This window comes from Hydractinia symbiolongicarpus, chromosome 5 (assembly GCF_029227915.1).
Source record: "Hydractinia symbiolongicarpus strain clone_291-10 chromosome 5, HSymV2.1, whole genome shotgun sequence".
Classification (NCBI taxonomy): domain Eukaryota; kingdom Metazoa; phylum Cnidaria; class Hydrozoa; order Anthoathecata; family Hydractiniidae; genus Hydractinia; species Hydractinia symbiolongicarpus.
The window spans coordinates 26,775,848-26,791,404 of NC_079879.1; the positions used below are offsets into that span (position 1 = coordinate 26,775,848).

The following is a 15,557-nucleotide window of genomic DNA, read 5'->3' on the forward strand; positions in this document are numbered from 1 at the left end:
TTTACCACTAATCGATAGATATAATAGACTTCCAGATACAGTGCGTGACTGTCAACAGGTTTTTTATTGACATATTTTTTTCAGCTGGAAAATAAGATTTGGGTAACGATCTTTTTGTTGAAGGTTTAATGTCTTCCCCCACTTGAAAGCCTTTCTCTGAAACAACAAAACCGGTGAAATCTTCTTTTCATAATTTTTGTATTATTTAAAGTTAAAATAGGAAAAAATAATATTTGCAGATATTAAAATCCACACTGTTTGTTTTTTTAAAAAATGTTCTTATGGATTTCAAAGCCAAGTAAATTTGAAACAAGGGAGAGTTAGCGACATGCTACCGATGTCTGCGCATGCGCTTCTATAGTAACTAGTCCATCGGGAAACCAAAAGGGTAAATTTGTAAGAATATCAAAGTAAAACAACATCTTATTATAAGTGGATATATATTCTCCAATTCAAACTAATGATTTACTTTTTGTAGGTCCAACTTTGTTACAGTTGATCTAAAAATAAAAAAGGCGAGTAAAAGAAAAATTAGAAGGTAATTATAAGAATTAAAAAACAAACATAAAAAATAACAACTTTTAATATAAAACCAACTCAATTTCGGACGTACAACATCATGAAATTTCAAATTTCATCTTATCATGTTATTTTAGAGAGATTAACTATAGCCACAAGGAAGCTAACATGTAACTCACCTGGCAGAACACACTGGTGACGAACTTGTAAATATTTTAAGGTACCCGGACATGGATCGCCATAAATAGACGTGGACGACCTTATTTTGCAGCTTTGCTTTCCCTCGCATAACTTTTTAGTTACCTCCAATGAATTTTCAGCTTTGCAGTTAAAGTTATACGCGAGAATTGTCTTACAGGTATGTTTTGATTGACGTCCATACATAGCGCTGAGAATTTTTAACACTTGACCTTCAGGACAGGATATGGTTTTACCAGATAGAAAGCACATCGTATCTAAAAGGATAAGTTAGAGGTAACGAGAGTTATACTTGAAGATTTTTCTATAAATCAATTTTCTGTTTGTTTGACAATCTTGTCAAACATGGATCAGTTAGCTACAGTCCTTTATCTTGAAAAACTTATCAATACCATGCAACAAAAGAAACAGAAAAACTTATCTTTGGTCTTATCAAAGGCAAAACAAAACAAAAAATGCAAATTTTTTGTGCATCCTCACCTATTGTGACACATCGATATTTCACTTCTAGATATTTGAATGTTCCCTTACAAGGTTCTCCGAATTCTCTGTTGTAAGCAAACAAGCGACATTCCATCTTATCGTGACATTTGTCAGATACCTTTTGAAATACTCCTGGTGCTGAACAATTTGTATCTGTAGTTCTTCCATAACTACATACTTGATCATTTTGACGACCGTACATTGCATCCTCAATCCACATGACATAACCAAATGGACATTTGATGTCATCCTTGAGATGACCACAGATATGCTCTATTAAGTTAAAATTGTAGAATTGTGGTAAGGAGATAAAATTTGCAAATTTTGCCAACAGCAATATTGATTAAAACGTACTAGTTTGTTGGTGTGGCTTTAGCTCTGGTTGAGGTGCATCCGTTTGATCGGGCGGAATTGTGCTAGGTGGTTTGGTTGTACCTGAAATGTGAAGCAAATAAATAACGAACCAAGCTAAGAGTAAAAACGGATAGACGTAAAGTGCTCCAATAAAGTTGTTAACCCTATTTGGTATGGGGGGCATAAAGCGCCCGCGGCATCTTCAAAGACTAATAATTTTTTAAATACTGGATGAAATTACCTGAAATTTTGTAACTTTTCCTAAATTTTATTGGACTTTCGGAATATAAAAAATATTTTAAAAAATTGTCCTGTCAATGTCACTTTGTCCTTTTTGACAGGTGGTCATATCAAGTTTTTTATTGTAGTGCTAAAAATAAATGCTTTCTAAACTAACCAGTTGTGTAATTTGCAGACCGGAATATTGGTAATTTACAGACCAGAATGTTTGTAATTTCCTATTTCTCTATTTCTATTGTCATATGATAACGTCATAGGTCATTTTGTCCCATGTCAATCCAAATTGTCTTTATTGAGTAGCTACTGACGTAAGTGCTAATAGATATACAAAGTTTTATTCCATGACAGATACTAACACTAATGTTCTCAAATATATGTTTTTCAAAAAAATTCATAAAGATTTTGATCGATTTCCATTTTCTCCTTAGAGAAATCCTTTGTCTTCGTAACACCTGTTAATGTTCCTATTAATATCTTACATTCTTATATTACTTTTTTAATGACTAGTACTGTAAATAGTTTTAAAAAAGATAAAAAAGAGAATTTCCAAGAAAGACATATTTTCTTCAACCATTGTCTCATTATGACGTCATCACTTCCTGTGATGACATGTCAACCTAAATATTTTGTCACAAATTAATTCACAACATATTGATGCTTCTTTCTGCCAAGTTTCGTCACTTAAAACCAAAGCGAACAGAAGTTACAGCCCGCGGGCACTTTATGACCCCCCATACTTACAAGGGTCAAAAAAGCCCATACCAAATAGGGTTAAATAATATACAGTGTTCCCTTCACATTGTATTCAGATGGTCAAAAAAATTCTACGCAGCAGGTGGCTGATTGCCATCTACTAAAGGATTAAGCAAACCTGGGCATCTGTATAAAAGATTGATAGATAAAGCATCTAAAGAACTAAGACCACGTCGTTGACCAATGGCATGTCGTTTGTAGTAATCTTTTGTGATGAGAGTAACAGAATAATTTCCCATCCAGTATCTTGACGGATGTGTAATACTGTCATAATCATAGGGTATGTTGAAATAACGTGCATTGCTTGCGTAGGCGTCACGACGTTTAAAATATCGGCGATTTTCTGTAAAAAAATGGATTTGCATTTACAAGAAAAAGATGAGACAAATTTTTCATTCTCTATTGCTCCAATTCCTTATTATGAACTTACCAAGAGCTATGTTGTCCCAAACTACTTTAACAAAAGCATCACGATCTGGTCTATTGCTTTCGTGCATAAAACCAAGCACGTGCATCATGTGATGCAACACCCATCCCTTTGCGGCACACCATGACTTCAACGAAATTTCCCGAGGATAAGACTTCACGTATCCAGTTGAGCTGTAACATCTGTAAAAATAAGTTTGTTTGTTTACCGGTTGGTATATTCTACTACAAAAGTTTCAGAATCTTAAAGTAAACGTTTAAATCTACGTATTTCGTGTAAGTCTTCAGCCATAAATAAGTATCAATGCATAAATAAAACACTCAAGTAATATCAAGTGATATGTAACTTAGATTACGAAAAGCTTCGTGAAAATAAATTGTTTTTTAACCAAGTGTTTTATTGATTTTTGATATCTACGTACTTGTTTTTGGTGCTTTTGGTGAAGTTCAAGTATGCAACCTCAGTTGTTCTTCTTTTAAATCTTAGGCAAGTCTTGTTTTCCAACTCCTCAATTGCTAATTTTATACCCTCTAACGTCCGTGTATCTTTGTCTAGACAGCCAGCAAAATTAATCATAACACGTTAGCATAATTATTTTTCTAAAGGGAAATTGTTAAGGGATAGCCGTGTAGAATTGTGAAAAGAATGCTACTCTTAGTAACCTTACTATAGGAGGAGAAGTAAATATAAAACAGGGGGCGACAATGACTGGCGGCGTTGGAGGCAGGCGCACTTGTAATTTCTTTAGTAACCTAACTATGGGAGGAGGGGTATTTTTTCAAATCAGTAGTTGAGCAGGGTGTTAATGAATATAAGTGGGTGAATTTTCATTCTAAAATATAAAATATAAAAAGTTTTTTGGCTTACATTGTGTATCAGACGGAGAGGGTGGTCGAGTGCAATGTTTTTATGACTCCTTAGGGCAAGATTGTGTTTGACTATAATGTTATTTATTTGTTTCTACTATGGAGCAGTGATAAAAAACTGAAGTGGTTACCAAGAGTAATAAGCCCGTCATACTAACCTAAAGATGTATCGATCTCGTAAGGTAAAGGGTTTGGCCATCTTCCAGATTTTAATACGCCAGCATATGCTTCCGTTGATGCACTTTCAATGATCTTTTTTTGATCAGGAGTGAGCAGAATGTCTCCTTCAAATAATTCCCCTAAAAATACAAAAAAATATTTCTCGAAAAATATTATTCCTGTGAAATATTTAGTGTGAACACGGTTATGTTAGGTTAGTTTGTGTGAACAGGTATGTTTTTCCATGTGATCTTTCTGTATATATTTTGAGTTAGTCTAGTAATTGATTTTAAAGAGTTAACACCGTTCTTGCATTTATAATTATACTTTCAATTTTTTTTTGCTTTCCTAAATAAAGATAGTACATTTATATTGCTTCTTTGCAATTTCTGTTCCCTTAGTTTGGTTGATTTCACTTTACCTTGACACTCCAGAGCAAGTTCTTGAACCAATTTAATTCAATTTTTGAATGAACCTCTATGTTACGGACACCTCTTTATAGCGGACACTTTTTTAGGTCGCAATGGTGTCCTAGGTTCTACTGTATTTAGATTTATTTAAATTATTTTTCGACCTAACTTTTTTGCCGGCCTTAACAAAGTTTACGCGCAAAAACTTTCACGGTAGCGTCAAAAATGTCACTCTTTTTCTTCAAGGATTGATCCTTGATTAGAGGAGTAAAATTCCACAAAATATCACAAAAACGTCTATTGAAACGGAAAGGAGCAGCATGATATCACGTCATTAGTAAAGAGAAGAGTAAAGAGAACAAGTAACAACAAAAACTTATAATAAACTAAGAGCAAGCTATGTCCAGCTGTTTCAAAGTCCTTCACACTTACCCAGAGAAAATGAGATGAATATTGATAGTACCACCGGAAACAACATGTCGTCCAGGTGTTTTTACGAAACACCTTTAAAGCCTCGTGCTTATGTGTTTAAATCATATGTTTTTATACAACTCACGCTTTAAAAGTCGATTCAGCTGGGTAAAGATACAATATTTATAACATGTGAGTAAATAATATCATTAATAGCTCCATGGAAACGTAAGTGTTGCCATAGAGATATTGATGCTCTGTTACATCACAAAAAAATTATTGTGAAAGTTGATAGTGAAATGATGTTGTAAGGTACCAAATTGCATAATCTATCACGGGCAAGTTTTTGTGCCCAAAATAGACTTTAGAAGATACAACTCTATCAAGAGAAGACAACCTGCGACAAAGCATACAGTTTTGCAGGCCTATGGAGTTCAAACAGGATGTTTTTTTCTACGCCTAATATTTTATTATCGAAGAAACGATGTTTTAAGCTCAAAACGGCATTGTCTTTAACCAGATACTTTTAACCAGATAGTCTTTATAGTTTCATCGTCCTATCTAGCATTTCTAGCATCACTGCTTGTCTATTATTCCAAAAATAAAACAGATAAGCTAACAGAATTATCAATTGAATTTTTTGCGGAAATTCTTTGCGTTTTCCTTTTAATTTCGGACAATTGCGGACAAAATCAATGAAACGACTACCAAATTCCTTTAGTTATAGTTTCAATTAAAATCACATAGCATAGGTCGTCGTAAAAATATTAACATTCCTTTTTCTGGAAGAATACAAAGCTTCGGTGTAGATGTGTCAAGGGTCTGACTACAAGCTAATAAACAGGACCTATTATTGAACCATCCAATATCACGACATCATGAAACTGCAATAATAAAGAAATGTAAATAAAAATGTAAATAAAAAGCATTTACAATTTACTCACATTTATTTCGTCCATCGTGGTCCTGGTCACTGCCACTAAGTAGGTGTGTATGTGAGTGAGTAAGTAGGTAAATAAGGCACGTAAGTAAAAGGGATATATTAGTATTTAAGAAACGTCACCACAGTATTTCAATGTCTCTAAGAGCATTGTTGTTGCGGAAGTTTATCTACCATGACTGCTAAGCGTATCAACTTTTGTTATCACCTGTTTTATAACTATTAAATAAACCAAGTTGTTGTTTTTCTAATTAAAATGGAAGACAATTATTAAAGCATCTTAAAGCGAACTTTTAGTGTTTTTCCTTAAAATATGAGATGTTTACCTTTCGTAACCAATCATCTCTTTCATTGTGAAATTGATGAATGATTGTTAAAGCTACACGTAAACACGCCTGTTAGCTGTGTTTTTATCTCTACTGAAGTTGTAAATAACTAATACCATTTAAAGTGTGTATCTGTACTAAAGCGCTTATCGTTGATATGCAGTTTACCTGCACTTAAACACTTAACTCTCCGGTTAATTCCGGGTTACTCATTTAGTCTCTATAACAATAGTCTTAATTTGTCTGTCGGCCAAAGGCGGGTCGTGCTAACCACTCACGGAACTTTCAAGCTACAATTAGAAAGTATGATAGATTTTTATGGACTTTGCTGTGACGACCGAATTTTCAGGGATGTGCCATATTTTTTTTGTCTGTTTAAAATTCTGGCTTTATAATCCTGTGATCTTTCCGTACATTTTTAGAAACCAATGGGTTATTGATCGAAACCTTCTATATAACCGCATGATAACAATCTCCGTCCAAATAAATCTTATTATTTCGTAGTAACAGACACGAAATAGCGATGCGATAATATGTACGAAAAGCAAAAAAATTGAGGACGGGGGGAACCCGTGTACAAAATAAACGCGGGATATGAACAATAATACCCGAGTTGGGCTACAGCATGTACCAACTTTATTAAAGTTGATCGAAATATTAACGCGGGGAATAATTACGACTGAAGAGGATTGCTGAGGATTTTTTCACGGGCAAACAAGTCTCTTTGATAATAATAATTTATCTGTAGTGATACTTAGATTACCGGAACTATGAAAAGGGACAAATCGTGGATATTGCTGGTGTTTCACCGTAAATGAATTTTCTCGATCATACATATCTTTGTTTTTAAAAAAAGTTCCAAGGCCGGTTCCGTATAAGGCAATACGATATTTTTCGTACCAATAATAACTGTCTATTGCCTACTTGTTTTTCTTTTCTAAAAAAGTTAATTTAATCTGCAACAGATATTGTATATTTACCGTGGAAGCTGTGTCAAATATAGTTGGTAAATAACCAACCTAAGTAATTTAAATTATGAGCAGGTTGAAAAATGCTCAAATGTGGAACATTTTCTGCTCAAAAGATCAATTTTTTGATACGCTATCCGAGTTTATTTCAGTTCAGCCACTTATTTCACCTTCCATTCCGCTAGGACTCTTTCTTTCTTGCTTTTTTGTACTTTAAAGCTGGCTCTAATTCCAGTATCCTCTTACTTGATGAATTACACTGGTCGATGAAAAGATAAACATCCATGCAGATTTTGACATTACAGGTGTGTATGTAAAACTTGGACATCATAAGGTAGCTAGCATCATTACTCGATCTCCGCATGGTAGTGACATAAGATATTGATATGAATTTTGTTTTGTAGAATCTTATAATTATTATTTTAGGATTGTTTTACAAAAGAGAGAACGTCAGTCTAAAAGAATATGCTAAAATAGTCAACAGTTTTCTAAAGCTAAAAATTGAGAAGACTGGCAGGCTATAAGTGAACCACTTTCTAGGCTAGGGTGGATTTCAACGATGTAACAATGCTAAAGGCGTACTGCATGAATTATAGAGAAAAAAAAATCAAAGTATAACATCATATATTCTCCCATGTAAATATCTTCTCATAAACCTTTCTCTTCTGCATTGTATTATTTATACCAGCTAAGCATGCGACCTCCTCAAACTTCATCTAAAACAGAAAATAAAGTGAGAGATAAACAAAGTTAAAATATACTGACAACACAATAAAAATATTTAATAGTCAAAAGTCAATGCTCTTTACCTGGTAAGACACATTGATGATGGACCTGCAAATATTTTATTGTTCCAAGGCATGGATCGCCATAAATATTCCTGGCTGATTGAATTTTGCAACTCTGTTTTCCATTGCACAATGCTTTAGTGATTTCGAACGACTTTACTGCTTTGCAGTTGAAATTTTTAGCATAAATTGTCGGACATGTATATTTCGATTGACGTCCATACATAGCGTTGAGAATTTTTAACACTTGACCTTCAGGACAGGATATGGTTTTTCCGCTTGTACCGCACATTATATCTAGAGAATTACATAGTTCAAATATGGCATATATATTTGTTTATACGCTCAAGGTGATTTTGATATTTTAATTTCTACAGTCAAATTCATGCAAACCCATGACTCAAAGTTATATGGTTATCTACCTTTTTTCACACATCGGTATTTCACTTCTAGATATTTGAATGTTCCTTTACAAGGTTCTCCGAATTCTCTGTTGTAAGCGAACAACCGACATTCCATCTTATCGTGACATTTGTCAGATACCTTTTGAAATACCCCTGGTGCCGAACAATTTGTATCTGTAGTTCTTCCATAACTACATACTTGATCATTCTGACGACCGTACATTGCATCCTCAATCCACATGACATAACCAAATGGACATTTGATATCATCCTTCAAGAAACCGCATATGTGTTCTGAAAATAGAAAAAGATAAAATTTAAACTTTTAGTTGAATCTTTAAAAAATAACGCTGCATTTAAAATCTCACTAGTTTGTAGGTATGGCTTTAGCTCTGGTTGAGGTGCATCAGTGGGATCGGGCGGAATTGTACTAGGTGGTTTCGTTGTACCTGAAATGTCACATAAAAGCATAAGAAATTAAACGTGATTTTTCCATGGTATATGTATAAAAAAATGACGTGCTTGACAAACCTGGACACTTATACATCAAATTGACAGACAACGCGTCTAACTGGCTAAGATTTTTTCTTTGTCCAATTCTGTATCTTTTGTAGTAATCTTTTGTGATGAGAGTAACAGAATAATTTCCCATCCAGTATCTTGACGGATGTGTAATACTGTCATAATCATAAGGTATGTTGAAATAACGTGCATTGCTTGAATAAGCGTCACGACGTTTAAAATGTTTGCGATTGGCTATAAGAAGAATCGTCATTGGAATTACAGGAAAAGGGAAAGACATTTTCGATCTCTATTACTCCAATTCCTTATTATGAACTTACCAAGAGCTATGTTGTCCCAAACTACTTTAACAAAAGCATCACGATCTGGTCTATTGCTTTCGTGCATGAAACCAAGTGTAAGCATTATATAATGCAACACCCATCCCTTTGTTCTGCATTTGGTAGATAGTGACAGTTGCAGGGGATATGCACTGACGTAGCCTGTTGGACTGAAACACCTGTCATGAAATATGAAATGAATTACAGAAGCTAAAAAAGTATTAGCTTCCTACCAAATGCGTAAAAACAGCCAAAAACTGAAGACAGTTAAATATACTGACTTACTTTCCAGCAGCCGTGAAATTTAAATACGCCTTTTCTTTTGTTCTTCTTTTAAACTGTAGGCATGTTCTATTTTCGAGTTCTTCTATTGCTGAATTTATAGATTTTAAAATCTTTCTTTCTTTAACTAAAAGTGGAAATAGTGATAAAAAACGGACATATTTTATTTGTAAATTCCATCTTTTCTCTCATTATAACTGTTGCTTTGCTATTAGGTATAAAGTCAACCTACCTAAGGATTGGTCAATTTCATATGGCAACGGATTTGGCCAGTAGGAGGTTTTGAGTGCTCCAGCATATGCTTCAGTTGATCCAGTACCAACCATCTCTCTTTGCTCTGGAGTAAGCATAATATCTCCTTCAAACAGCTCCCCTAAAACATTTAAATTGTGAATTATTTTACATTAGAGATATTTTTTATATGATTGATGTAAATACAAGTTTGGGTTTCAACTGTTTGAATACGTACTGACTTACCTGAGGACAGCAAAACACCTGCGAAAAGCAGAAGCAGTATACGAAACATGACTGTCATGCGCCACTGCACAAATTAAAAAGAATATTCAAAAAAAGAACATTCTAAAACACAGTCACAGTGTGTACGAATTTCTCTTTCAGCTGTACAAAGAGACAATATTTGTAGCAGATGAATAAACAAACAAACAACTTTTGTTAGTAGGGGATAAAAAAATGTTTTCGGGTCAAAAATATTTTTAAAAAATTTTAAAGTTACCTATTTTCTTTTATTTTTTGGAGACACCACTGTTGGACAGAAGGAGGAAATTCAGCGGTAAATTTTAGACACTTAGTTCGTCAGATTGTCGGAAAATGGCTTTCCTAGCCTTTCTCACATATTTTATGTCAGTTCTCAGTTTCGTGCGTTGGAGATTCTGTAAAATATAGAGAAATTTGGAAAATTAAAGCCGCAACTTTTAATGGAGCAGGGGGCAGGGGGAGGGGATGGGATGGGGAAAGGGACAAGGAAATGGGGCAGCCCCCTGGAAAAGATACGAAGAGTTCCATAGACATCCCTTTATTCAACTCTTAAATAAAGTCCTTTTTATGTCGATAGTGGGACAAGACTAGGGAAAACCGGGTGTAAGGCTCGGTAAAATAAAAAAAGCTCCGGGATTCTTATAAAAGGTAATGCATATTAAGGATCATTTTGAACGTCATTATTCTTCATTTTTCAAACGTAAACATTGATTGTCATTTTTCTGTTTAATTATAAATTGTATTATTTCCGAGCTATTCATAGTTTTGACGCAGCATATTTTTTTTACGACAAAGATCTCAAATTTATCTACAAAATTGGTAGATATATGTTCGTCACGGTTACGATGGGTCTATGTTTGGTTCCAGTGTTTCCCGACATATTGATTTGGTTTTAATGTGTTCTAGTTGACTTTAGTTTGGTTTTTGGTTTGTAGAAATCGATTTTTAACATCATTTAAATTATTCTGCTTATAATAGAGGTCATAAAAAATCGTTTGTGATGCTATAAAGTTCATTGTGTATGGAGATGAATTCCCTAGTGATTCAATTTTTAGAATTATCGTTGTGTTGTAAAACAAGGCTTGAAAAACACATCATAATGTTATTAGCAATACACTCTAAACAATTATGTTTGATGTTATTCAGAAAAAAGGTAATTTTATTCTCAAATTATTTCAGTTCATTTTTTGGTTGTTGTCTGCTGCTTTTGCATTTCTATTGGAACTTCTTTTAACATTATGCAGTCTGCTACGGGAAAGCATGAACTATTTCTTTCCGGAATTTTTAGCAATTCAGGTTATAAAAGACTGGTAGCCTTGTGGTAGAGCATTCGCTTCCAGTGCGGGAGAACTTGGGTTTAAACCCCGGCCGAATCATCCCAGGGACTATAAAAGTGTGAACCTATCCTTTCTGCTTGGCGCTTAGCATGAGAATAGGATTGATATCTTAGGCGGCCGTCTAGTTGAGCGATTTCTGTGCTTGCACAACCTTTGTAGCTTAAATGGGAGCGTTAAATAGGACCCCCATAGCAATACCAATAGGAAATGAAGAGGCTCTCCTGGGTAAATAATTTCAATAATTATAATAATATTAATTTTCCTTTTGAAAAATTTTGATACTTTCTTTTATAAACCTTGCTATCCCGTATAATAATTTTAGAATAAATTTTATACTAAAAACATATTTTATTATACCTATATGGTTATTCTAACTACCGTCATCATATCAAGAGGGTTTTGTATTTCAATAAATAATTTTCTGTTCTTTAACAGACATACATTAACTGTATTTTGGCCAAAAGTGTGCAATGAACTTTGTGCATCCCCTTTATCAGTGGGAGGAGACTCAATTACACCTGCATTTAACTGTCATTGTCACGTGATGACCAAAAAATAAAAACTGAGCTTTTTTCTAAGTGACTATGGCTAATTTGTAAATTCATAAATCAGGACATATACTTTATGTTTTACAAAACAACAATAAAAATACCTGCTTGATTGAATGTTTAGACATAGCTAAGTCATAAGATAAAATAATTTAAACGGGTGCAAAAACGTTAACGTCCAAATTAACACCTTTCTGATTTCAACATTTCAAAATGGAGGTATTCAGATGAAAAATTTCCTTCTGTGTGAATTAAAGAAGAAAATAAAGATTCTTTTTGTTTCCGGGGAAGGGAGTCTCGTATCTGCAAGGAAGGTGTTTTCACGCATGCAAATACCAACAAATCCTGAAAAACCGATGTTATATTGTGTCCTTTATAATGAATACGAAAGAGTAGCTCTTACTTTTTTGTCTTGTGAGTGGTAAGGCAAAGCGTATGTCGCAAAGTCTCATTTCAACGTTATTTTGGTTAAAATCCTGTTGAATATTAAAATTCTATTAAATGCAGGTGCTATTGAGCCTAAGTTAAATTTCATGACGCTGAGAATAAGAAGTGTTCTGTATATATAATTTTTTTATGAAACGCATTATTTACATCTCATAGCTCACAACCTGCAACGTCAGCATAATGGCTGGCTTCTATGGTTTACATCCATTCTCTTCATTTTGGCAACATCGTTTGTTGTCATTGAACTCTACAAAAAGTGTTGCTGTAAATTGTCCAGACAAAGATCTTGCAGCCAAGATTCGAGTAGTAAGTATTTTGTAGAAAACCTGAAAGTGAGTTGCATTAAAAGCTGATGTTTTATTTCATAAAATTTTGTTTATTATCTTTATATATATATATACGACATAGGAACACCAACTCCGAAGAGAATGCAAGTTTTTTCCTGTCGATCATTTCGTGAACGAAGTTTATCGACAATTACGCGGGAATTGTCCGACGACTTAGACGAATCATACGTTGTATAATTGTAAATAAATAATATGAAAAACATTTTGTAAAATAAAATAACCTTTGTAAAATATTTAGTAAATTTAGTAAATATTTACCTAATTTTTCTCACTTGAATTGAATAGGTTAGAAAGATTTTGATCGCACATTGTGAGAAATTTAAAAACAATTGCTTTTTGATTGATAAAAGTTCAGTACAGCCAATCCGCGTATCCATATTCTACTGAGAATGGTTCACCTCAATCATGTCGGGCGATTATAATCGGTGTAATCAAAGCAAAATAGAATTACTACTTTCTGCATTGCTAACTCGATTGGATTGAAAGCCACAGGTATGTTACCGCAAATATTGATGTGGATTCGTCTGACACTCCCTATCACTGGATGGAAATTAGGGAAGTGAAAACACAAATTTTGAACCTTTTTCAATATATAATCCAATTGAACATTTTATACAGTTTCTCATAAAGTTTTGACAAGAATAATAGTCTCCGTGTTGTATAACAATTATAAAATACACGACAGACACACTACCCAAAAATTACAACAAGTTTTTTGCATCGTTGAATGTGTGACAGCCAACTTTCTGGTTTTCCGATTCAGGCGAAAAAGGTAGTACTATATATTCAACGAAGCAAGGTATATTCCTAGCCATTTATGTCCTTCAAAATCTAAAAAACTCTAGGATTGTCCGGCATGTTTAAGAAATAAAAAAGCATCTAAGAAAAGTAACTAACATTATCGTTTCAAGATTCTGTATTAACACCTTCTAATGGTGTTTTGGAAATACTATGACTGTTTTTAAATAAAGCCAACAAAAAAAAAAAAAACCCTGAAAAAATTTCAATTCCAGACTTCTATCAAACGCGGCCATTGTTCACGACTTCTTTGTTTTCTCTGTTTACTTTCGATACTATTTTGTTTGGATAGGTTTGTACTCATTTTACTGTTGGTATTTATAATCATTTACAACTTGATTAAATTATTCTCTCGGTTAAATTTGGCGCCAGCAATTTCCGTCAAGCCTTGTCATGTATTTATAATCAATTTCTGCAACTTCCCTTACATCCACAGCTCACTATCTCTTTTAAACTCTCCAAAACGCAATCGAGTTAATCGAGTCAATGGAGATCGTGTGCTTAGCTATTCTCCATCCATGGCTACTAATAGGAGGATCGTCTATTGAACAATCTCTTTGGAATTAACGGTTGATATTTCGATCGCGTTGTATGCGTTGTAAGGGCGTCAAGCTTCCGCGTATTTCCTTTGTTGAAATAATCGCGCATCATTAACTTTGTTGGATTTGCTGCCATACAGCGAAGATACATATTCCTCAGCTGACAAAGCTTCGAAATTTTCGTATTCAACAACGAGACTCAATTAATACTTACATATACTTAAAGCATCCAGAAAGCGAGAGCATACCTCTGAATATATGGAACCCGATAACTAGATGGAGAAATTTTTTCTGATAATTCCAATGCCATAACTTTGACATCTTGAATACGCTTTTGTTTACCAGCTCCAGTATTAACATACACGTCAGCAGGAATGATTTTTTGTGTTCACGCCATTAGCACAATAACACCAGTATCTGGCGTCTTCACTAAAATTCTGTTGAAGGATTATGCGGCGTGATTGGTGTGAAGTACCAATCTGGTGTCTACTTCATCGTGATCACAAGACAACTCTTTAAAAAGACCTGAAGTTATGGTGCCGTTCGGAGACTGTGACGGACATAGTGTAGAGATTATTGGTGTTTACAAATATAGTTTTTTTCCTTTCAGTTTTCCGATTATTATCCGCTTTTTATCTTAATATTGCTTTTTTCGACGTTAAACTGGTTTCATAGAGATGGAGCTATCTGATTTGCGTGCAGGATGAATAAATTCTGACGCTTTTTAAAATACTGCTTCGTTCTTTCGCATTTTTTGAAGTGGTGCCAAGTATCGATCACCAAATCCATACTGCATTAATTCGTTTAGCAATCCTCAAAAGCAAATCAAAGATTTGTTGGGCCAATTTGTCGAATATTAACGGGGCTTTTACCTTCTTGATATCGAGGGTCAAGCAAGCGCTAGCAGCTTTAATGGATGAATAAAGAAGTTTTCAGCATGTGTATCATAGCCATGTTATTAATGATTACAACCTCTCTCTTGATAGTCTCCAGAAAATGGCTCCTCATGCTCGAGAATTCTCAACAATTTTGACTTCACGTTTTTACGCAAATTGCCGTCTGGTGTAGCCAAACTAATTGGGAACAAGGATAAGGTGAGGCAGCGCATTTTTGTGAGATTGATGTCACTGTTCTCTGCCAACAAAAGAAAACGTGCAGTTTTTAAAAGATCAAGTGTTTCTCTGATCAGATTTTCCTCGATTTATTTCAAAAGTATGTTACCAACCTCCCCTGTCTAGCAAAGTCACTCACCAGCTCTGGATTTAACATACGACCTGTAGAAACATCTACAAACGTCGGATTGAAATACTCGAACGGATTCACTATTGATTCTATGGTCCCATAATATTCTCAAATTTCAGTTCCTGTCTTTTTTCGCGATAACGTGAGTCAAGGTCCTTTCAGTTTCTGAAAATGAGATACATATAAAACCCCTTAAATACTCTCAAAATTTAGAAATTGACGGATTTTATTAACTTTCAGAATATTTCAGAGTCAACCTCGCCCCTTAAGTTAGACAAACATACGTCCAAAACCATATTCAAACGGCCATCTTCACACCTTCGTTAAAAAGCTGATTGTCGGAGCAGTGGACGATAATCCATGAAAATCAGCATCCTCAAAATTATCAAAGTAAGTGTTACATATTTGCCCCGAGATATAAGGAAACAACCCCC

The 15,557-nt window shown here is 34.3% G+C and overlaps 3 protein-coding genes across 3 annotated transcripts; 1 reads left to right on the top strand and 2 right to left on the bottom strand.

Moving 5' to 3' along the window:
* Positions 1 to 423: 423 nt before the first annotated feature.
* Positions 424 to 4,983, bottom strand: LOC130645739 (zinc metalloproteinase dpy-31-like). The gene is made up of 9 exons (XM_057451826.1): positions 4,842 to 4,983; positions 3,999 to 4,139; positions 3,396 to 3,525; positions 2,978 to 3,156; positions 2,666 to 2,890; positions 1,555 to 1,635; positions 1,198 to 1,473; positions 699 to 974; positions 424 to 500 (listed from the first exon to the last, which is right to left on the bottom strand). The coding sequence occupies exons 1-9, from the start codon at positions 4,885 to 4,887 to the stop codon at positions 490 to 492; spliced, it is 1,365 nt and encodes a 454-aa protein (XP_057307809.1). The 5' UTR covers positions 4,888 to 4,983; the 3' UTR covers positions 424 to 489.
* Positions 4,984 to 7,661: 2,678 nt separating this feature from the next.
* Positions 7,662 to 9,960, bottom strand: LOC130645740 (nematocyst expressed protein 6-like). The gene is made up of 9 exons (XM_057451827.1): positions 9,848 to 9,960; positions 9,603 to 9,743; positions 9,374 to 9,497; positions 9,089 to 9,267; positions 8,778 to 9,002; positions 8,615 to 8,695; positions 8,265 to 8,540; positions 7,864 to 8,139; positions 7,662 to 7,770 (listed from the first exon to the last, which is right to left on the bottom strand). Exons 1-9 carry the CDS (start codon positions 9,903 to 9,905, stop codon positions 7,760 to 7,762), a joined length of 1,371 nt encoding a protein of 456 aa, XP_057307810.1. The 5' UTR covers positions 9,906 to 9,960; the 3' UTR covers positions 7,662 to 7,759.
* Positions 9,961 to 10,316: 356 nt separating this feature from the next.
* On the top strand, positions 10,317 to 12,884 carry LOC130645741 (uncharacterized). Its single transcript, XM_057451828.1, has 3 exons — positions 10,317 to 11,018; positions 12,354 to 12,503; positions 12,606 to 12,884. Exons 1-3 carry the CDS (start codon positions 10,887 to 10,889, stop codon positions 12,699 to 12,701), a joined length of 378 nt encoding a protein of 125 aa, XP_057307811.1. The 5' UTR covers positions 10,317 to 10,886; the 3' UTR covers positions 12,702 to 12,884.
* Positions 12,885 to 15,557: the final 2,673 nt, after the last annotated feature.